Source organism: Paramisgurnus dabryanus, chromosome 13 (assembly GCF_030506205.2).
Source record: "Paramisgurnus dabryanus chromosome 13, PD_genome_1.1, whole genome shotgun sequence".
Lineage (NCBI taxonomy): Eukaryota > Metazoa > Chordata > Actinopteri > Cypriniformes > Cobitidae > Paramisgurnus > Paramisgurnus dabryanus.
The window spans coordinates 16,135,870-16,159,173 of record NC_133349.1 but is presented as its reverse complement, the minus strand read 5'-3'; the positions used below and the strand labels follow the sequence as shown (position 1 = coordinate 16,159,173).

At 36.5% G+C, this 23,304-nt stretch overlaps 2 protein-coding genes across 3 annotated transcripts in view; both read left to right on the top strand.

Moving 5' to 3' along the window:
* Positions 1-7,611, top strand: part of itga8 (integrin, alpha 8) — a 72,440-nt gene extending 64,829 nt beyond the window's left edge. The window contains exons 27-30 of the mRNA XM_065298129.2: positions 1,058-1,171; positions 2,010-2,111; positions 4,229-4,351; positions 6,007-7,611. Coding sequence (XP_065154201.1) covers positions 1,058-1,171; positions 2,010-2,111; positions 4,229-4,351; positions 6,007-6,096 — 429 coding nt within the window. The 3' untranslated portion in view covers positions 6,097-7,611. The remainder of the gene's footprint in view (positions 1-1,057; positions 1,172-2,009; positions 2,112-4,228; positions 4,352-6,006) is intronic.
* Positions 7,612-8,940: 1,329 nt separating this feature from the next.
* fam171a1 (family with sequence similarity 171 member A1) overlaps positions 8,941-23,304 on the top strand; it is a 34,393-nt gene continuing 20,029 nt past the window's right edge. Inside the window, exons 1-2 of one of the 2 annotated variants that reach the window (XM_065298134.2) lie at positions 8,942-9,313; positions 20,405-20,478. Coding sequence is in view for 1 of the 2 variants with exons in the window: in XM_065298132.2 (XP_065154204.1) it covers positions 9,205-9,313 (109 nt within the window). In the remaining variant the exon portion in view is untranslated. Of the gene's footprint in view, positions 9,314-20,404; positions 20,479-23,304 lie in introns of both variants that reach the window. The other variant, XM_065298132.2, reaches the window with a different exon arrangement.

Below are 23,304 nucleotides of genomic sequence, written 5' to 3'. Positions count from 1 at the left end.
TAGTGGTTCTTGAACTGACTCCAGCTGCAGTCCACTCTTTGTGAATCTCCCCCACATTTTTGAATGGTTTTTGGTTCACAATCCTCTCCAGGGTGCGGTTATACCTAGGGATGCACCGATAGTTTTTTTTTTGTCCGATACCGATTTAAACAGACAACTTCTGGCCGATACCAATGCCAATACCGAAATTAAACACTTGTATACAATACTTTACAGTTGGTCTATTACTGAACATGGATTGGATCTAATTAACATTCAACTGACCAACATAATAAGAGAGGCACAAATTAAGCTAAAACAAATATAATAAGACAGCATGAAAACCTTCAAAGTTGGTTTTTGCTATTCAGCATTTCTTTTATTAACAACATTAACTCATTTTTTACATATAATGGATTTCTTGATGCAGTTAATTAATAAACAATCGGTATCGGCTTTTCTCGTGCTATTGCCGATATGCCGATGGTTTCACATCGGTGCATCACTCGTTATACCTATTGCTTGTACATTTTTTTGCTACCACATCTTTTCCTTTCCTTCGCCTCTCTGTTAATGTGCTTGGACACAGAGCTCTGTGAACAGCCAGCCACATCTTTTGGACAACTGTCAAGTCAACAGTTTTCCCCATGATTGTGTAGCCTACAGAACTAGACTGAGAGACCATTTAAAAGCCTTTTCTGAGATACTGAATTTGGGATTTTCCTTTGTTGTCAGTTATAATCATCAATATTAAAAGAAATAAACATTTGAAATATATTAGTCTGTGTGTAATGAATGAATATAATATACAAGTTTTACTTTTTGAATGGAATTAGTGAAATAAAGCAACTTTTTGATGATATACTTATTATATGACCAGCACATGTACACACTGTTACTCAGCACTGTGAATGTAACTAATGAAAGTTAGAAAGGCATTCACCTTCTGCACAGCACACTGCATGAACAGTTATGACAGAAAGAAGATTTAAGTTTCTGTACATGATATGAAAGAGAAATATAAAATAGCATCTCAAACATTTGCCATATGTCTAATTATGTGTGTGCTTGTGTGCAGAACTGCTCTAATGTCATTTGCCTAATGGTGGAGTGCATTGTGGATCGTTTGGATCGAGGGCAAAGTGCAGTGATCAAATTCAGATCTCGACTCTGGGCTCACACATTCTTGCAGGTATTTATTTTCTTGCTGTCACAAAAATGTAACGTATAGATATGCTGGTGACCACCTGAGCTGGTCTTTTTAGCATGACTATGATGTCTTATCGCAAAGAAGGTTGCAGTGTGGAAACTAGGCCATGAATATCCATTCACCATGTAAACTGTCTCAGTGTCTTTAGCTGTTATCTTGATGGTTTACATGTAAAGTCCAGCTTCATGCTGAGGGGATTTCACTTCTTAAATCACTGCGTGATCAAAGGCTCCTGTTAAAGGGCATTTACATTGGCCATGATTTGCACCAACAAAGTCCTCCCTTCTTCTCGTCTGCTCTCTGATCTTCTCTTAAAAGAAAGTATCCTAACAGCATTTCGTTTAGACCCACCCTTTCCCCTCTGAACATGACAGAGATGAGTACTGTACCGTATGCTAAGACATTAGGGCTGTGTCAGATGAGATGACATCATCATCTATTCTCGTGTAGTTCAGAGTCCAGATCTGCTCACATGACTCCACAAACCCCGACCTCGCCAGAAAGCGATGCCTTTCATCTCCAGAGAAGGTCCAGAAAAGCTAGTGTCAAGTACAAGAGCATGTCCCAAGAATGGAAGTGCTCCATGCATGCCTGTGTGTGTGCGTTACTCGTGATCTTTGTTGAAAGGATTTCACGTTTTACCACTGCTTCCCTGTAAGCCACATTCATGCTGAAGCCATTACAACCCAGCACATAGTCAATGCATATACAGTCAGCATGTGCGTTCTGTTAATGTTGATCTGCCGGTCTCCATCCTCTGCTTTCAGGGATGTTTCCATGTGTGTTGTATTTACGATAATCCAACGTTTTCCCCTCGCAGAGACAGAATGACCACTACACGCTGAACTCAACAGTGTCTTACCAAGTGACAGACATGCCGTATCGGATCAAAGTGCATACACTTCCACAACAAAGCAAATCAGTGAGTATCACTGACGTGTGTGTGCGTGTTTGTGTGTTCCTGTTTGCTTGCGCCTGCATGCATGTGCGTATACTGTATGTGTATTTGCGTGTGTGTACATTTGAGTGCTTGTTTTTGTGTGTGTGTTTGTGCGTGCATGTGTGTGGATAGCAGAAAGTAGCACATTTTGTTTGCTTGTGCATGTGCGTGCTTGCATGTATGTGTGCTTTGTGTGTTGCTGTGTGTTTTGCATGTGTGTGTTTGCATATGTGTGTGTGTGCGTGCCCGTGTACATGGGTGTGTGTTTTGTGCGTTTGTGTTTGCGTGTGAGTGTATGTGTGTGTTTGTGTGAGTGTACGTGTATGTGGATAGCAGAAAGTTTCATATTTAGTTTGCGTGTTTGTGTGTGCATGTTTGCATGTGTGTGCATGTTTGCGCTTGTGTGTTTGCGTGTGTGTCTTTGCGTGTGCATGTGTGTTTGAGTGTGCAAGTTTGTGTGTGCATGCATGTTTGTGAGGATAGCAGAAAGTAGACAATTTGTCTGTGCGTGTTTGTGTGTGCATGCGTGTGTACGTGTGTGTGTGTGTGTGTGTGTGTTTGGGCACAGTATGTGTACGTGTGTGGATAGCAGAAATTAACAAATTTTGTTTGCATGTGTGTGCATGTTTGCGTGTTTGTGTGTACTTGTGTGTGGATAACAGAAAGTAGCAAATATGTGTGTGCATGTTTGTGTGTTTTGCATTTGTGTGTGCGCGTGTGCGTTTACATGTGTGTGCGTGCGCGTGTACGTGTGTTTGCGTGTGAGTGTATGTGTGTGCATAGCAGAAAGAATCAAATGTATTTTTTGTGTGCGTGTTTGCGTGTGTGTGCATGTTTGCGCTTGTGTGTTTGCGTATGCATGTGTGTTTAAGTGTGCAAGTTTGTGTGTGTGTGCGTGCATGCGTGTGAGGATAGCAGAAAGTAGACAATTTGTATGCATGTGTTTTTGTGTGTGCGCGTGTGTTTGCTTGCGTGTGTGTTTGTGTGTGTATGCATGCGTGTGTATGTGTGTGTTTGTGCGCACGTGTATGTGTGTAGATAGCAGAAATTAGCTAATTTAGTTTGCGTGTGTGCGTGCGTGTGTGCGTGCGTGCGTGTGTGCGTGTGTACTTGTGTGGATAGCAGAAAGTAGCAAATTTAGTTTGCGTGCCTGTGTGTTTGTGTGTGTATTTGCATGTGCATGTTTGTGTGTGTTTGTGTGTGCGTTTATGTGTGTGGGTGTTTGTGAGTGTGTGTGGATAGCAGAAAGTAGCAAATTTAGTTTGCGTGTATGTGTGTGCATGTTTTTGCGTGTGTGTATTTGCATGTGCGTGTTTGTGTGTGCGTTTGTGTGTGTGTGTTTGTAAGAGTGTGTGGATAACAGAAAGTAACAAATTGAACTTGCGCATTTAGTTTGTTTGTGCGTTTTACATGTGTGTGTTTACGTGTTTGTGTGTGCACGCATGTGTGTGCGTGCCTGTGTATATGTGTGTGTGTGTGTGTGTGTGTGTGTGTGTGTGTGTGTGTGTGTGTGTGTGTGTGTGTGTGCGTGTGTATATGCGTGTGTGTGTGTGTGTAGATGGCGGAAAGTAGCAAAAGAGGAGAGAGCATGAGGATTAGTGTGAGAAAATAAAGGAAGAATTATGACTTGGGGTTAAGCTTGAAAAACACTCCTAAGCTCAGTCTGTTTAGCTTCAATAAAGAAAGCTAAGGCAGATTTTGTGGGAATCTGAAGCATGGAAGTGAGAAATAAGTTTCTTGTTTAGAAGAGCATAGAAAGACGACAGGAAATAATAAAGATAAGTGTGTTGCTAGCAATGTCTAAACCATCATCTTCAGGACCAGCGTGTAAGAATAACATTTGTGTTTTACCTTTTCTTAGCTGGGTTTAATCAGCGAATCAGTAGTAAGCCAACAAAGAAGGAAGGAAATGAATAAATAATAACAATAAACAGAAGATTCATAAGAAGCTCCTGTTCCATTCTATTATAAAACGAGACAGAGAGACGATAAGAGCAAGGAAGCTGTCAAACTGATTTAAGTGTGCTATATCAAAGCTACATCAGTGTTCGTCAAATATTAATGACATATCTATGTTTATGTGCGCTTGTGTTTTTAAGATCGGAACCTTTGTGGTGTGGGCGATTCCTGACGTTTCCTTTGCCATTCCCTTGTGGGTGATTATTCTGGCTATACTACTGGGACTGCTGGTGCTCGCTGTGCTCAGCTTAGCAATGTGGAAGGTACAAACACACACACACACACACACACACACACACCAATAAGTAATCACTACATATAGTTAGCATTTTTACTTTTATTCATCATCTATGAACAAACACTCTAGGCTTGTGTGCCAAGTAACAAATGTACAGTCTCGACATGTGTTTGCTTGAGCAATTCCTCAAAAAAAGCAAAGTAGGTCTCTGGTCTCTGCTTCAGTGAAATAGCAAAACACAGGAACTACAGGGGGTGGACGAAATGAGAGATGGCTATTAGAGATAGAGATTGGAAAAGAGATGGTCAGGAGTAGGAAGTGGTATTGGGGGTTGGAGGAAGTGAAGTCAACGAAAGTTTGAGGAAAGTTGTGAGAAACTGATGAAAAAGTGCCAAGGAGAACGAAAGAGAGGAAAAGCTTTTGCTGTTGGGCATTAATGAGCCGTTTTTTGATGTTATCAGTGTTTTGTCTACCGGCTGTTCTCAGGCTCTTGATTGGGTCCCAATGGAGGGGATCTGCCCTGATTTAGATTTACATTATGTTTATTTATTTATTTAGCAGACACTTTTATCCAAAGTGACTAGAAAGCATTTAACATTTTGTCTAAGACAAAACGTGTATAAAAAAAGACCAATGCACAGAGCATATTGATGAGTGATGAATGTGTGTGGTTGCAGAATAAAAGGAAATGAGATGCTGATAAGAGTTTATAAATCAATAGTGGCTTTACATCAGTTGTCTCCAACATGGTGCCAACGGGCACCAGGTTGCCCGCACAGAGTCTGTGTGTTGCCCGCCAAAGCACATTCTATTAATAGCCTCAATTTATTTATTACATATTGTATATTAACTTGGTTTCTTTTATTTATGTTAACATTTTAAACACTGGAAAAAGATATCAACAAGCTAAATTAAAAATAAAATCAATTTTGAGTAGACTATATCAGAAATGCAGCCCTCCAGATTGTTTTATCCATTGTGGTTGGCTGGACACCCCTAATTATAGTTTACCTTGGACCATGATAGATTTTATTGCTAGTGTGACATGAATGAATTAGTAGTATGAGAAGGATACATGCATTAAATTCAATGATATAGCTCCCTCTTGTGGTGAAGTACATATAGGTTGTTGGCAGATTTCATCAAGATTTTTTAAAATATTGAAACCTCATTGAACATTTGAGATGAAAATGTTATCTAATCTTAGTTCCAGATTTTAAAAAAGTACAAATTTAAATACCGCCATTTTTTAGGAAATTTATGAAATACAAAGAATTTGTAACATTTTTTACAAGGTCAGATTTATTTTCCTGTATTGAAGCACACAGAAATGTCTTTGAAACTTTCTTGAATCATGCTGATATCATGGATCAGGTTTTGTACAAACTTCTGAACTCAAGCCAGTTTGAATGTTTGCTGATTTCGAATAAATTAAAAAATTCGTCTTAATTTACACAGCATTTTCAAATCTCATTTTACACTATATGCATAAATCATTTGATTTACTTTGATCTCCACTGAAAGCAGTCTTGGGCCAGTGTCTAATGTGTTTCAGGTCACATCTGTGCAAATGCTTTAGCAGACAAAACAACGGAAGGAATGACTGTTATCACAAGGATCGTATTCTTATGTCTGTTCCCCCCATTTCTTTCTCTCACCCCATCTGCTCCATTCTTTCAGTGCGGATTCTTTGATCGGGCACGGCCGCCCAAAGACGATGACATTTCTGACCGAGAGCAGCTGACTGCAGAAAAATCTACAGAGGCATGACAGAAGATGATATGAGAAATGATGTTAAACAGACCATGGGAGGAATGACCATGAAGATGATGGAGCTGTGTGAGGGTTTTTGGCATCTTTGTTATTAAAGACTACAGATCCAAGCCTCCAAATGAACTACAGCTCCCACACTGGACTGCAGTCTCTGTGAGCTGGGCCACAGTACCATTCAAAAACATTCCTCAAGCTTTATTTAAACGGAGAAAGAGCTCAGAACTTTGCACTTTGATCGAGTTGCAATATCCAAAGAGCCACATGGCTCGATACCAGTACAAGACTAGGAGGCTAAACAATGCAATCTCAATGTAAAGGACAATCCCATACTGAGATGTACTGTCTGATCAGCTCCATGTTCTTCCTTAAAGAGAGGACTGTGATGAAACAGCGCTGGTTTCTGTCAAAGTATATTTATACATTAGCAAGAGAACTCAAGATCGTATGATCTCATGATTCAGCACAGTATCATTTTACACATCACATTGATCACATACACACTTCAGTATACAGTTGTCACTCCACAAATTCTGTTCGGTACTCAAAGTGTTTATTTATGAGAGCAACAACCAATTAAATTTCACATTAACATTAAACATTATATTTGCAAATTGTTCAGAACTAAACTGAACTGAACTAGTTCTTAATGCAGGATAACTAAATGTTGAATATAAATATGACAATCATAAAGTTTTTATTTCTCTCTTAAGGTCTGTGGCTGACTAAGTTATTGTAGGTCTTAGCAAATCTTTTTCCTTTGCAAAGCTTGTCTGTTGCATCACAGGCCTTTAGTTTCACAGCATTTCTCTCACATTTCTATACGTGCATTTAGCCAATGATGTGTGGATTACATTTTGAAGCACATAAAGAATTGCTTAACCAGTACAAAGATGCAGGGGGGATGTATGAATAGATATAAATATGTGCAATATTGGGAATTTGGGGAATTTGTTAATTTGTGTGTACACTGGCTCCAAAAGGTTTTAACCTTAATTTTGGGTTGTTTTGTATATAAAGTTAAAACATCTTTTTGTCAGACTGATGGACTGACAGAAATCATTTTTTGAATAAATGAAATAACAATGTTTTGTTTTTTTAATGCTTTAAATCCATAGCTAGATACTGTGTGTTAGATGCAGTGAGGCCTGTTTATTTCATCTGATGGAAATTAATGTCTTTCAGGCTGCTGTTCAAAAATATACCATTTGTTTAAATGACAAAACAAACATTCTTTTACTGGTTTAATATGGATGTTTACCTCAACCAAGGCCAACAAATGCCTTTCAGTATATATACATGGACTTATAATATAAGAACTGTTTAAAAATCCCAAATTCATAATGAAAGCAAGTTATATGGCAACCAATCTTGCCATAAATTGTGCTCTGGAAGGACATGATCAATGTCTTAATGTATGAATGATGTGTAACCCTGTCTACTTTGTTAACACAGATCTGAAATTAAAAATTAACAAAAAAAACCTTAATGAGAAGTGGCTTTATTGAAGAGTAAAATATTTATTATTATATATTGTATTTTTATTATTTTACTTGGAGAGATGCTAGATTGGGGGCTAAATGTACTATTGAAAGAAGAGTAAGCTCAAGTTCCATTTTTACAAAGAACATAGTACACTGGGTACCAGTTGATTGGTTATAATGTATAGATTTTGGTACATTTTATGTCATTTAACTGATCACAATAAAGTTAGGACATTACTAATCACTATTAATCACTATTTGGAAATAAAAAAATTCAAATCTAGACAGGCCCATTTCCAGTAATTATTTCTCCAACACCTCTTTGAGTTTTTGTGACCCTGGACCACAAAACCAGTCATAATGGTAATTTTTTATAAATTGTGATTTATAACAATTTATACATCACCTTAAAACTAAATAAGCTAAATAAAATTGATATGGTTTGTTAGGATAGGACAATATTTGGCCGAGATACAACTATTTGCAAATCTAGAATCTGGGTGTTAAAAAAGTAAAAGTAAATAAAATCATCTTTGAAGTTGTCTAAATGAAGTCATTAGTAACACATATTACTAATGATAAATACATTTTTTATTTATTTACAATAGGAAAATTATTTTGGCATTTACCACTATATACAAAAACACCTGAATCTGTAGCTTATGGCTCACAGTGCATTATTTCATAATTAATTTAAGTAATTGCAAAGTGCAAAAAAATTATGTTTTCTTTTCCATAAATATCTAAAAATATTTTTGAGATACAATTACTTTTGTTATATGATAAAAAATAAATGAAAATTAACTAAGTTCATGTTTAAAACAAATAAAAAAATCTGCCAGTGGGATAAGAAAACTAAAACTTCTTTTTAAAAAAAAAAAAAAAAAAAAAACCTTTTTCAGTGACATAACAAACCAAAAGGTAACATTTCAAGAATCAAAATAGTGTCAGGTATACCTATCTTGGACAAAAAAAAGAAAGATAAACAAAAGAAAAGTACAAAAAAAGGACAACACACTAAAAAGACAAGACAAGAAAAAAAACTAGATGGTCACCCACTGCAAAATAAGAGCACAATATATTAGAAAAATAAAACTTAATTCTAGCTTCAGATGAAATTAATAAACTTTAATTCAAGTACATTTTTTCTTACCCCACTGGCGAATACTTGTTTAAAGAATAAACTCACTTAATAAAATATATATATTATATATATATATTTAATATTTTTGCTTTTTGCTTATCAAGAAATTTAAGTGCACCCTTCAGTCAACTATGATTTTACATGCATTTCTTATCATGAGACAGTAGATGGCAGACAAATACCCCTTTTCAGTTGAACAGCAGGGTATCTTTCGGTCACTGGTATTGAAATGGTTAATCTGGCGGAGTTCACAGGCTTTCTTTCGTTGCCTCGAGTTAACTCCGCGTTGGAAAAAGCAGCGGCAACATGGAGATGCTGACCGGTGGATTTTTCTAATCGCCCGTCGGTGTCAATGACGAGCAGAATTGCTATAACATCAAACTATGGCAGGGAAGCTCGTCTGCAACGCTGCTTTAAATCCTCGCGTCGCATAGACAATCCGCATTGTTGAGGAAATCATAGTGACTGTAAACAGCAGTAATGCGCGGGGCGGACAGCAGCGGCTCTGCCGTGATTGTGCTCTGCCTGTTGGGATGCGATATATGGACGTCTGCCGCTAAAACCCTGCAGGAAAACAGCGATGCCAAAGGTACGAGATAACACCCGCGAATACATCACTTGTGTTTGTGCTTATAAAGATCTAGATAGATATTTTTATAAACTTTGCTTAGGCTTTCGGGGTGCCATTACCTGAGCTAAGTGTTAGCAATCTTAGCTCGCATATGTTAACAGAGTACCACTTGCTTTAGAAAACATGGAGTTTATTTCGACAGTGTACCGAAAACAGACTTTAATAATAAATGATGCATTGAGGGTTTTTGTATTTGTTTAGTTTAAATGTTCGCAGGTAAATTACTTTGGTCCTTATCTCAAGCCTGCTGTTTGAAAATGGCATCAAGCATCACTGCAGCCTCCCAGACAAATGTGCTTATAGTGGATGTAGTATGTGTATGCTTTATATCTGTGTGCGTGCGTGTGTGTACAATATTAAATATGTGTTTCATATTCAAACCATTGAATTAAAAGCTGAATGATCCTCCAAATAATATTATTATTTATGATTCCTGTATGTAATACAAATGATTAGTCCAATAATGTTGTTTAGATTAAGGTCATTATGTTTTTCTTTATCAAAATATTACTACACCTCACTGGTCTATATAATTTAGTTTTTATTTGATATTTACCTGGGGCAGCTGATGAAACTCCTGTATGCGCACTACATAATGAAACCGGCTAACCATCTAAAAGCATTGATTTTTTTTATTGATTTAATATTTTGTTTGGTTATATGTTTATATAATGTAAGGAATATCCCCTCATCATATTTGATAGACCCTCCCCCTCAATCTCTCTCTCTTTCTGTCTGTGCTGATGAAACCACAGGCAGCACAGATGGATCTGTTTGCTTACTTCTGTTGGACAGTAGGCTGGCACAGTGTGTTTTGAATATGCAAAACAGGGTTTTCCTGCTTTTTGTACATGCCATGCCCTTTCCTTATCACTGGCTCATTAAAATGGAAGGCCCTGCTTAATGGTTTTAAATCCATTGAATCTTGGAGTTATTGACTCCTTTTTATACTCAGTCTTATAAGGCAGGTAGTAGTTTGAAATGAGTTGCTGTATCTGCTTTTGTGCTCGATGCTTCGATTAAATGCATACTGTATAATGGTGGTGCTTTCATATTTTGAATCTGTGTGTGGTTACACTGATGTACACCTGGGTTTTTTTGGGGGAATGGGGGTTGACAGATAAATATGTGACTATATGTTGGCAATATTTTCATGTAGAGTTTACATTTCATTAACACAGACTAGTGTCTACTTAAAAAAAACTCTTTAGCGGCCAGCATGTTTATAGTTTAACCTTACCACTTGAAAAAATTGGCACAGCCAAATTAATGTTTATTTTTACGTTTGTTTGTTTTTTACTGTTTTTGTGTAAATGTTTAATTTTATGTTATTTACTTTCTGTCTTACTGATGCTATCCTTAAATGTGTTCCCTCTTGAAGTAAAGTAAATATGCTTCATAGTTAACTGAGGCAGCTGCACTGCCATTTATTTATCAAATAAACACAAAGCATTCCCCTAGTTAACAACATCATATACACAGTGTAAAGCCCCCTAGCTCAGGCTGCAACAAACGATTATATTGTTAATCGATTAAAGGCAGGGTCTAGGGATGTTCACATTGACCGTTTAACCGTTAACCGAAGGTAAGAATTTATGACCGATTGACATTATCAGTTAAAATTAAAAATATTTGTTAATACATTGTGCGTGTCGTCATAACCCGACAGACATTTATCCACTTTTCTATCTTTAATTTGTGAATGTCCTGTAAATGACACAAATTATTGCTGCCCTGACGGTCTGATAAAGTAATCATTTGTATGAGAAATCATTTGTATGCGTGTTTGGAAGCCGAACGGAGACGCGCGCGCGTCCGCTCAAGATGACACGGTCCGTCTCGCGCACTTCCGGACAGACGTTCGCTGATGGCCTCTGACCCTGACCAAAAACTTCTCTCTTTTTGCACAACCGGAGAAAGACGACGCAAAAGCAAAACTTAAAAGCGTCCTGCTTTAGAAATGACCACTGTGGTAGATGAAACAGCGACAGTCTGCCCTTTTTGGATATTAATCCTCTGGACCGATCGCGTGCTTTTTAATAAGGTAATGTTGCGTGAATATTTGATAATGTATGAATCCTGGTTCTGTTGTTGATCTGTGGCTGCTGTTAAGTGTTTTGTTTTTACTAGTTCACAGACAACCGTCAACTGTATTTTTACTCAATGACAATTTCATATTAAAATCTTATAAGTTAACGGTTAATGTTCGGTTTAGAAGCTACGGTTGTCGGGGAAATTAACTGATATGAGCATCCCTAGCAGGGTCAATGATCTCTGAAAGCCAATGTTGACATTTGAAATCACCTAAACAAATGCGCCCCTACCCCAATAGAATCTGAACCATCTTTATATAGACCCGTCACACACATGCGCAACCCAAGCAACAATATCGTTCAGTAGACACGCACACTACTTCTGATTGGCTACAAGTGTGTTTTGGTGGTCGACCCAACTCCCTTTTCCAAAGTGTAATCTATTGATTATTGGAATGATTAATTGACTAATCATCGATTATTTCAACGACTAATCAGTACGTTTTGAATGATTATTCAGCCTTTTCAATTAGTAAAAACATTAAGTTATACATACTCTAACTAATAAATAAAAAAGAAAAATCACTTCAGCATTTGATTTGAAAGTGTTGTTTTAATGAACTTTGAGCAGGTCACTCTCGGATTACACACAAATGCTTTCTAAGCATTTTTAAATATTCTGTTTTGTTCTGTTCAATAGAAAAAAATAGTAAACAAAAACTAAGCAGCTTTACAATATATATAATTATATATTTTTTTACACAAACATTTCTTGTAAGTAGTATTAAAGGGACACTTCACCCATTTGCATTAAGCTTTGTATAGTTAGAACCCCAGTCATGTTTTTGAATGGTCATGCATAATTTTCTCAGTTGCCACTGATACAGGAGAAATACAGATATCACTGTTGCACTTTCTTCTTTCAATGATGTAAAAATCATAATTTTTTTGCATCATTGAAAGAAGGAAGTCCAATATCTTTGAGGCGGTGAGACTACAAACACTCCCTTTCTCAGTCAAATAGGCACCAAATTCGAAATGTATGTTACATTTCGACTACAAATATGACGCACTTTCAATAAAGATTAATGTTTCTACGGGTGAAATGCTCCTTTAAGAGCTTCTTTTCTAAAACAATAAAAAAAGTCAATTGTTTCAGCCCTACCCCTATAGAAAATGCACTTTTAAATGTGTTTCTATTAGAAAATGAGTTTCCAGTGTGTGTGTGCAAAATCATCTTGTTATTATAAGTGCTGCCTCACGATTAGTCGCGACTTATCATTTGCAGAATAAAAGTTTTTGTTTACATAATATATGTGGGTGTACTGTGTATAATAATTATGTATATACACTCACACACTCACGCATGTATATAATTAAGAAATATTTGCATGTGTATGTCCATGTTTATATTAATATATATAATTTATATTATATATAAATATAAATATAAATATTTATTATATACATGTTTTTCTTATAATTATATAAATATATTATATTTATTATACACAGTAAACACACATATATTATGTAAACAAAAACTTTTATTCTGCAAACGATTAGTCGCGACTAATCGTGAGGCAGCACTAGTTATTATACAAATCCATCTGTTCTTCTTTGTGTAATCTCCTTTAAACTACAACAGTCACACACAACAGGCTGTTGGGGATCCCCTATCATTGTGATGTCACATTGATTGCACCCCAGCCATAACTGCTCACAGACTCCGCCTTATGAGCGTGTAGTTCACTCCTCTACCAGACGCACATGTTTTGATGTAGTCCAAAGCACACGTGTAAACGCTCGCCCCTCTACTTTGCATATGGGAAGGGGAACAGAATCTTTCTTTGCATTATAGAAACACACATACTGAAACATAATGAACATAATGAAAGATCTGTGGTGTATTTTGAGCTAAAACTTTAGAAACACGTTCTGGTTCTACTATTTATATTCCTGAAAACTGCTAGGTTAGTGGCCCTTTAACAAAACACTTTATTATTATTTTTTATATGTTTTAATGACCCCCATCTTGGCAGTATTTATTTACTGTAAACAGTCACACGTGTCATGCACCCAAATATAAACTAAATGGACTCTTTAATAGTTTCCTATCATACGCACTGAGTCTTCGAACAATGGGTTTTAGGAAGCCTGCTATGGTTTAGACCTTGGGTGAGTCATAAAGAATAAGTCTGGCTTCCCCATGAATAATAATCTCTTATGGGGATAACTGACTGTTGTCTGGCCTCTGGATTTTTTTATGTTGCTGTAGTGCAAAAATGAGAGGGTGTGGACTCTCGTTTGTTTGACCCTAGCATTTCAAGCACACAGGAGATCCCTGTTGTGCTTAATGTTTTATGGGATCATGTTTTCAGTGGACATTTCTCATCTCTGATTACCTAAACCAGACCATTTCCCATGGGCAAGGTGGCCTGACATCTATTGCTTTTTTTGCAAATACTCTTATATCACTCTAGTTTATTTGTATCTTAAGTGGGCTTGGAGAGTCTTAAGTCTTAAACCTGCCATAAATTCAGAGATCAACAGTACTTAAAGAGGCTTGATTTAGGTGTGGCTATTTCCAAGCACTTACTAGGCCTATTGTCTGCGTGTGTTTATTTTATATTATGTCTATCATGTGTCAGTAAAATAGGAAAATGAGATACATGCTCACTTATGTGTTAAGTGTAGAGTTGATGTTTAATGGGTAACACACCTTGTAAGAACTTTGAGTAGTTATGAAAAATGACTGTTATATAAAGTGTTTGTTAATGATGTGTTCATTAACGTTATTATATTATTGCCTTGTAATGTATGTGCTTGTTAAGTAAAGTAAAACTGACAGTTGTTGATGTTTTGGTAAAACACTTTCTGTAGGATTGTATTCACTTTTCACTGATGTGCTTGGGGAGAAGAGGTAGAAAAATCAAAAGTCTCAGTGTTTCCTCTAGGATTTTTTTCAGCTGTGGCGGCAGGGGGCGCCCATGATGATTATACATGTAAAAAAAAATGTTTAATGTAGAATATAGGCTACAGTAAACTAACATGTATTTTTTTATAATTTTCACGCTGTCATTTACTTTTCCTTATATTTATAGCATATTGCTTTTCTATGTTTGATCTAAACTGTATTTTCTTAAAAAAACGTTACACAGCAACAAACGTAGTTCGGATATTTCATTGTAGTTTTAATGTAGTGTGCATTGCAAGTTCGTCCTCGTGTTTAGCATACAGAGCTGTTACAAAGTCATGCAGTCCTGTTTGATAATCCGCCCCGCTGTGAATGACAGAACAACTGACCAGTTATCCGACATCAGCAGCAATTTCACACCCGTACCATTTGACAAAGACTGTGACCCCGAGCCGGTCACACCGCAAATCGCGCAGTTAAATATAAACCTTTACCGGTCTTCAGACAGATCTTAAACACAAATAAGCACGGGAAATTTAAAAACGAGTCGAATTTTGGTCTTGGATGTTAGACCCGCATTTTACTCTTGTCTATTGAGTCCCTACCTGCATCTACAACACAAATGACACGCGAATAGCCTATTACACCCGTTAGATCAAATATTATGCGGTTCACCCGCGGGTACCCCGACCCTGCTGTTTCGTCTGAAAACAGATAAAACAGTCTCACCGTCTGCCTCAAGTTTCTATTACCAACGTTCTTCTCTTCCACGGGAATAATGCAAGTTTCCTTACAAACAGATTTGACTATTAATGTCTTGCAGTCGCATATAAGTAGTATTCAGTATTTAGCCTTTTGTTTTTGGACAAATATCTTATAATTTAATGTGAACCTTTGTGAGTGTAGATCTAAAGCACAGACGATTGACTGACAGCTGAGCGGTCAGCAGCGCGCTGCGCTTATAGCCTATACTGAATAACTAATGGCCAGATAAGTTGATAATATGAGTACAGTGATTCCAAATGAATGTCCAAAAAAACTCGTAATATGTTAAATCAAAAGTTTAATAATGTCTTTTCTCGCAGCCCTGCGCTGTTGTTGGTGTAGATATGCGCCGGTGAACATCATATGCGTGATGACCTTGCAGCTTAAATTACCCTAAATTTATAGTCATAAAGATAAAAGTAAAACAACATTCGAAACTTCAAATGATGTATTTTTATTTGTGTAAACTCACAATAAGGAGAAAACCTTGTGCTTATTTATAATCATTAAAAACATGACGTGCTTTCTGCTGGTTTGGTTTTAGAGCGCGTCACAAAAAAAGAACAGAAACTCAAATACTTTTTTATTCGTTTAGTCAATTTAATAATTATTTAAGTGCAACATATTTCGTATAGGCTTATTTATTTTATTATTATTTCTCAAAACAGAAACGTAGCTTAATAATCCTCTGTTGATTTAAATCTATTTGTGCATGAAACTAAACCCATGGAAGAAATTATGATATTTTAGGAGATTTATTTATAAATGAGTGAACAACGCAAATCCAGAAAGGAATTTATTTCTAGACAGCCAGTCTCGCAGAGCGGACATTTCGGTTGCTTTTTTGCGAGCTGCCGCTGTGGGTTTTGTCTAGAAGGGATACAGCAAATGCCGAAAAGTTAAGGATTAGATTTGGAGGTAGGATTATTAGGATGAAAACAGCGGTTCTGGCTAAATTAGATACAAATACATCCTACAATCGTGTGAAATTTTGTGTTTAGAGTTGGGGTTGGTTAAAGGATTAGGATAAAACAGTGCTCATCCAACGAGATTTCGTTTGCTGTATCCCTTCTATCCACAACCGCAGGCGTGGCGGGGATGTTTTAGGAGTGGCGGGCCGCCACGGTTGAATGTATATAGCGGAAACACTGAGTCTTCATTACAGAAATATAGAAATTATTTTGTGCAATTATATTGTGTTTTCATCCCTGTGAAAAATTATAATCTTGATGTCTTTTAACTTGAAGCTTAGACTGATTGAGCTCATCCATACACACACACAAACACACACACACACACAGGCTGTGTGTGTCTCCTTTTATAGAGAGAGAGAGAGAGAGAGAGAGAGAGAGAGAGAGAGACAGTCTGTTTCACATCTGGAGAAGTTATTTTTCTGCTTAACGGAAAAACAAGCTTGTTTCATGTTTTTACTTTACAAAACTGTGTTTACCTTTATACACCAATATGCAATTATAAAACTTAGTGTTCATGTAATATTTATGTAAATTAATGAAATATATTTCAATATATGCTGTATTCAGTGTCTTTATTTTCATAATTACTGCATTATTGATGTCTTCCTTAAAGGGGACATATCACGACAATCTGACTTTTTCCATGTTTAAAGAGTAACTAAACCCTTAACCAACTTTTTTTAGCTAATGATCTATAAGAATGATGCTTTATTAGTGCTGTTCATTGATTTTAGTAAGTTTTTTGACATTTGGATATAAAGTGTTTCAATACTACAATATATGGTGTAAAACCGTCTGAGTGCTGCCCTCTTCAGGTTGAACGGTGGCTACTGCAGTTGAATTTTCCTATTGGATGTTGGGTCCAAGAAATAACTCGTGACGTAAGCAGGTTCAAGCTCACCACGCCCTAATTACGATCTCACCACACACACTTAGTTCGTCCCCTCTATCTCCTTGGGATCTGCCCACTTTTCTTGCATTTTTCAAATGTTCCAGTGGGTGGAGTCAGGCTCTGACCAGGGGTTTAGTTACGCTTTAAGTGCTATAATTGGGTCCCCAGTGCTTCTATAATTCTAGAAAATTTCAACAAAGATCAACCCAGTAACTTAATTTTGGTAAATCATTTTCTGCAAGCATGTAAAAAAATTAGGTCATTGAAATGTGGCTCCCCTGGTGATGTCAGAAGGGGGAATCTTATTATAATAATACCGCCCCTTAATCTGCACTATCCTACGGTACTGCCATTTAGTGCAGAAAGAGAGAAAATAATTGACAGCACAATTGAGTTTAAATTTCAACAAAACATCATTATTGTGATCAGTGTTTGCATTTCATCAGCTCATTTGCATTTTAAAGGACACACCCCCTAACGGCACATTTTTGCTCACACCTACAAAGTGGCAATTTTAACATGTTATTATAAATTATCTGTGATATATTTTCAGGTAAAACTTCACTTATGTACTCTGGGGACAGCAGAGATTTATTTGACATTTTAAGGAATAATTCCGGTATTTAACACTTTGAGTCTCATTTCTGGTTTGTTTTGGATGAACTACAGTGATGGACACTGAAATTTTGACAACGGGATGTGTCTTGACTTTTTGACTCGTTTAGAAGCGTCTCTTGCTTTAGAATGGAAGTCAATGGCCATTTATAAACATGTCATTAAAACAACACTTAACGTTCATTTTCAAAACTAGCGTAGTAGTGTAGTGTAGCGAAAAAAAGTAGTGTAGCAAAATACTGTTGTGTTTTATTTGGCATTTTGTAAAATTCCATTGACTTCTCTTGGAAGACTCATTGCTCGCTGATATATCACTGCGCCGCCCGAAACGGAAAAGGGGTCTGTTTACATGTGGTTGTAGTTTTTTCACTCGGTTTCTCTCAGAAGGCTAGGGTGAGCAGAAAAACTGTACTACTCGGTGAGTAGCACAATTTTGAAAATGAACGTTAAGTGTTGTTTTAATGACATGTTTGTTCATGACCCTTGACGTCCATTCTGAAGCAGTCAAGAGATGCTTCTAAACGAGTCAAAAAGTCAAGACACGACCCATTGTCAAAATTTTAGTGTCCATCATTGTAATTCATCCAAAATAAACCAGAAATGAGACTCAAAGTGTTAAATACCGGAATTATTCTTTAAAAAGGTCTTGTGGCATGTCCCCTTTAACTTAAATAGAACAGGTTATACAGTAGGTCAGGTGGTTGTGGTCCCTGTAAAGTGGATAAAATGAAGTCGGATCAAAAAAGGAGCCCGTTCAGGGTTGTGAAGCAACTCTAGTCAAGATTAAGAACCAATTATGTGATTTTTAGATTTTATTTACAGATATTTTTGTTGTGGCACAATTGCTTCTGTTACGTTTTTGTTAATGTATAAGAAGAACCACAAAATTAGTTAACTGTATCAGATGTTCTACGTGCTTTATGTTGGTCTTAGGGAGCGTGTACACCAAAGCTTTTTTACACGGCTGAAAACAGCCGGTAGACGCCGATTGCCAGCTTTCTACAGCTGAGTTGTTTGGTTTCTGTGATACCTCTGCTTTGTTTATCAGTTGTTGAACAATGCACGTGTTGGTTGTAGTGATATTTATCCCGCCACTCTTCCACTGTCATTGGACGTGAAATGTCGGCTATCGCCATAAAAGCTTTGGTGTTAGAGATTGATATTTTTCATGTAATATATTATTTGAATATTTGTTTATTTAAATGACGTTATGGGACGATTACCGGTTTCATGAGATTAACCATGATAAAATGTCCTGCCGGTTAGTATTATCGTTTAATAAATCCTGTCCAGCCAGAATTAGTTTGACGCAGGCACACACATGCAACATAGTTTTTTTTGCACAATAATGCATTTAAGGGATAATGTATTATATTCATTCATGGTAAACTTATTAGACAGATTTATTTCTTTTTTTATCATAGAAATAATTTCAGGGACATGAAATATTAAATTGTGATTTTCAAAAATAAAACTTTTTTTCTTTTTGAACATTTCCATCTCATTTTAACATAACCATGATAATATTGATAACTGTGATAACTTAATAAGACATACGTATGTATATAAATTTATTTTTAAGTTGAAAAAATTGTAAAAAAAAGATATTTAAAAATGATTCTTCCCAAAGGGAACAGAAAAACATAGGCTACATAACAGACTGCACAATCTTTTTTATTTAGTTTGACATTTTTTGGTGAAGAAAGACAACCATATTTAGCTTACCTGCTCCGGTGAAAGAACAACAGACTGATCTTATAAGAACTCTGAATTTAACATTATTTTACAAATAACATAAGCTGACGTGATACCTTATTGCTAACTCTGCAAAGTTACGAGCTTAATTCAACAACAATTCGCAAAGATGCTTTGTTTGCTATTAAACAGCCATCTGAAGTTATCTGGTTTATTTTCCACAGCACCACATATAATAAATCTTCTCCATTTTTTTTCTTCAAGTCTGTCTTGTTTAGCTCTGTATTTACAAAATAAAGTAGGCTATATAACCAAAGGCTAACAAATCTCTCAGAGCATGTCTAAATAACAAGTAATCCGGTGGACAAAAACAGACATTCCAGCATTGTTAAAACTCTAAATACTTAAATTTCATCTGCAATCTGAATTGCCAAAACAGTCAGAAATACAAACAAATTAATTTTCATGTATATTTTATATTTTAAAGATGGTATAAGTGAAGTGAAAAGGCATTAAATAAACAGTAGCCTTAACCCTGTGGTAGCGCATTATAAAACAAACATTCAAATGGCATTTTTTTCTATTTTCATAATCACATTTTCTACCGTTCATGCACATACCTAGTTGGTCTTTGTGTAGGTTTGTGTTGGTGGTTTGGAGATTGACATACTTTCAAGACCCCTGACTGTAGCTCTTTGTCTTTCTTTAAATTTATTAGAAGAAAAGGTGAAATCCCAAAGAAAATCTGTTTTGATATCATTGGGTGACTGTTGGCAACTTGATACTTACAGCATTGACTTTCTTGTGGAGGCAGTTGCTTGTTTGTCAGACTGTAGCCTGCTAAGTTACTAAGTAACTCAATAACTGTATTTTCAATACTATATCTACAGTACAACATGTTTAATAGTACAACATGAAGTGCATATAAGCAATGCGTTATGTATGTACTATATATGATTTATAATTATGCTTTAACATTTTATCCACAGCTTGCTGTTGATGTGTCGTGCACGCACATGCACGTATGCTGTAACCCTATATAACCTTGACAGTTTTGTTTTTTCAGATGAATCAATAATATGGGTTCCTGGGGCATTCTTAAACCTTAGAAGCCAGCACATCGTCCAGCATATTGACTGATTACTCTCTTTATTACAGCAAACAAGATTCTGCTCCAGCCAGGGGTGATTCTGCTACAACAAGATGTTATTGCAGAGGTTCATAGTTGTGAGGTGAATAAGTGAGTGCATAGTATATAGGAAATACAAGCTGGAAAAGATCTGTGTGACCTATAACACGATGATCTAAACATTCCACATTTCATCTGTGTGCCCTCCCTTTCCTTCCACCTCTTTCTGTCCTCCCCTGCAATGCAGCACCCAGAATTTTGTCTATATGTGCTCGCTCTTACAGCACATAAGCGCATCACTTCTGTAGCTGAAGAACAAGATGCTGGGCAGCGCATCAACCCTTACATTTGCGTTACATCTATGCTTTTGGCAGACAATTTATCAAAATGACTTTCAGTGAATACAAGCTATAGGGCTGGCAATTATCTCGGCAAGAATCTTGCGATGCGATAGGTGTCATGATGGCAGGGGGTTGCCATGCATTGTGTTTCAATACATTGCGATACAGTAAAGCATGCAAATATATTGAGCATTTCCTGTTTTGGGAATATAATAGGACATAATTCTAGGAAAGCTTTCATTGAGAACACACCCCCATATGCAAACCTAAAAAAATTGGCACATCCCTATGCAAGTAATGGTTGGGATGTAAACTCAAATAAAACTGTCATGATAGATAGATAGATAGATAGATAGATAGATAGATAGATAGATAGATAGATAGATAGATAGATAGATAGATAGATCTTCGTCCTACTAACGCATTGCTATCAAGTAAGCTGCAGGAACGACTCTCAGGGAGATGGTTTCATTCTTCTAGAGGTCTTTGACACAATGCAAATGAAAAAAAAAATTAAGGTTTTGGATTAGACATGTAAACTTTCCATCTCACACTTTAGCTCTGCGAAAAGAATTGTACCATTGTGTCCATAATATCATATGACCTCTGCCAAAGTGACTTTTTAAGAGAGAGAACAAATAAGAATTTAAAGGAAAACACCACCATGTTTCAACATTTTACTATGTTCTTACCTTAACTTAGATGAATTAATACATACCTATCTTTTTTCAATGCGTGCACGTAATCTTTGTACAGCCCGTCGTGACTGTGTTAGCATTTAGCCTAGCCGCAATCATTCCTTAGGATCCAAACAGGAATGAATTTAGAAGCCACCAAACACTTCCATGTTTTCCCTATTTAACTCTTTCCCCGCCATTGACGAGATATCTCGTCAATTAAGAGAAAACGCTTCCCCGCCAATGACGAGATTTTCCATCTTTCCGCAATACCGCTATTATCCACCAGGTGGTCCGCAACTTTTTAAAACCGGAAGTATTTTCGGTGCAAGCTGCTGCATGTCCGTGTCTGTTTTAAAGATCGCTCTGAATGGGATCTCTATGAAAAGTCCGTCATAAAAATGGAATTATCTCTGCTTTTTGCTCAAAATATGGTGTTTTTGCAAAAACCTACCCATATTCAAAAGCTGATTGCAAAAGAACCACTAAAGGTAGGTTGAAACGGTTTTTTTTTGTTTGAAAGCAGAGGGTCTGTTCTTTCATTTGGTATATTGTATGTTTATATATTTAAAGAAGAACATTTTCTGGAAGGCATTAAACTTTGGTGAAAATCATGAAAAACGCTGGCGCTGGCTGGCAACTTTTTTTAAAAATGCTGGCGGTGAAAGAGTTAAAGGAAAACACCACAGTTATTCAATATTTTACTGTGTTCTTACCTCAACTGAATTAATGCTTACCTATCTTTTTTCAATGCGTGCACTTTTAATCTTTGTACAGCGCTTCTTGAATGTGTTAGCATTTAGCCTAGCCCCATTCATTCCTATGGCTCCAAACAAAAGTTTTATTTTGTGCCACTATACTTACTTGTCTTTAAATAGGGAAAACATAAATAGCTTTCTATTAAGTGTCTGAATGTAGATCTAGTTTCATGAAATAAAAAAAATGTGCTTAATTTTTTTGTGGTGAAGTAATTGCATCCAAGCCTAATGTGCATTTTTTTTCTAGATTGATTCTGATAAGAAGTAGGCCATATGTTGTGACTGGATAAGCGGATGCAGCAACAATGGCTCATCCAATGGTGTAAAATTGAGATAAACTTTATTTGAAGTAGGCTACCTTACTTACAGAGCGCAACCTTTTGGTTTCCAGGCCAGCTCTTTAACCACTAAACACCATCACCGACAGTAAATGAGTGCTAAAAGAAATATGAAATAGCATGGAAGAGAGATGGATGAACCAGTTGGTGTTAAGCAGAAGTTGTAATGCAAACATAGAAATACAGTGCAGTAATTTCTGAGGTCGTCCCTCTGGAGTAACCTGAGGTTAAGTGTCTCTCCTAAGAGCTGAATGATGATTGAGCAGAACTGTGACCTCTGTAATGGTTCAGTTCCACCTGCAACATGTGCATTAGTAGTCTAGACCGGGGGTCTCCAACCTTTTTGTGAGCAAGGGCTACCACAATGGATTAGGCATGGGCCGGTATAAGATTCTGGCGGTATGATAACCTTTAGCAAAAATACCACGGTTTCACGGTGTTGCGGTATTGCCATTGCAACACTAAAATGTGTTATTTTCAAATGCCAGGTACAATAAAGCCTTTAAATTATAATATGCTTTCAAAACATATATAATATTTTCTTAATTTATATTAAATGTAAACCTCAAATCAATCACATGACTTCATGATTTAATGAATTTTGTATAAACACAGCTCATACCTTGGAGACGGTATCACAGAACATTTTAGTGGTTTTGAAACCTTGACTGTTTTAAACCTCGGTATACCTTGAAACCGGTAATCGGCCCATGCCTACAATGGATAAAACAATCTGTAGGGCTGTTTTTTTGTTATATAGTCTACTCAAAACCTTTTTGTTTTACTTGTTGATTTTTTATTTTATTTGACTTTAA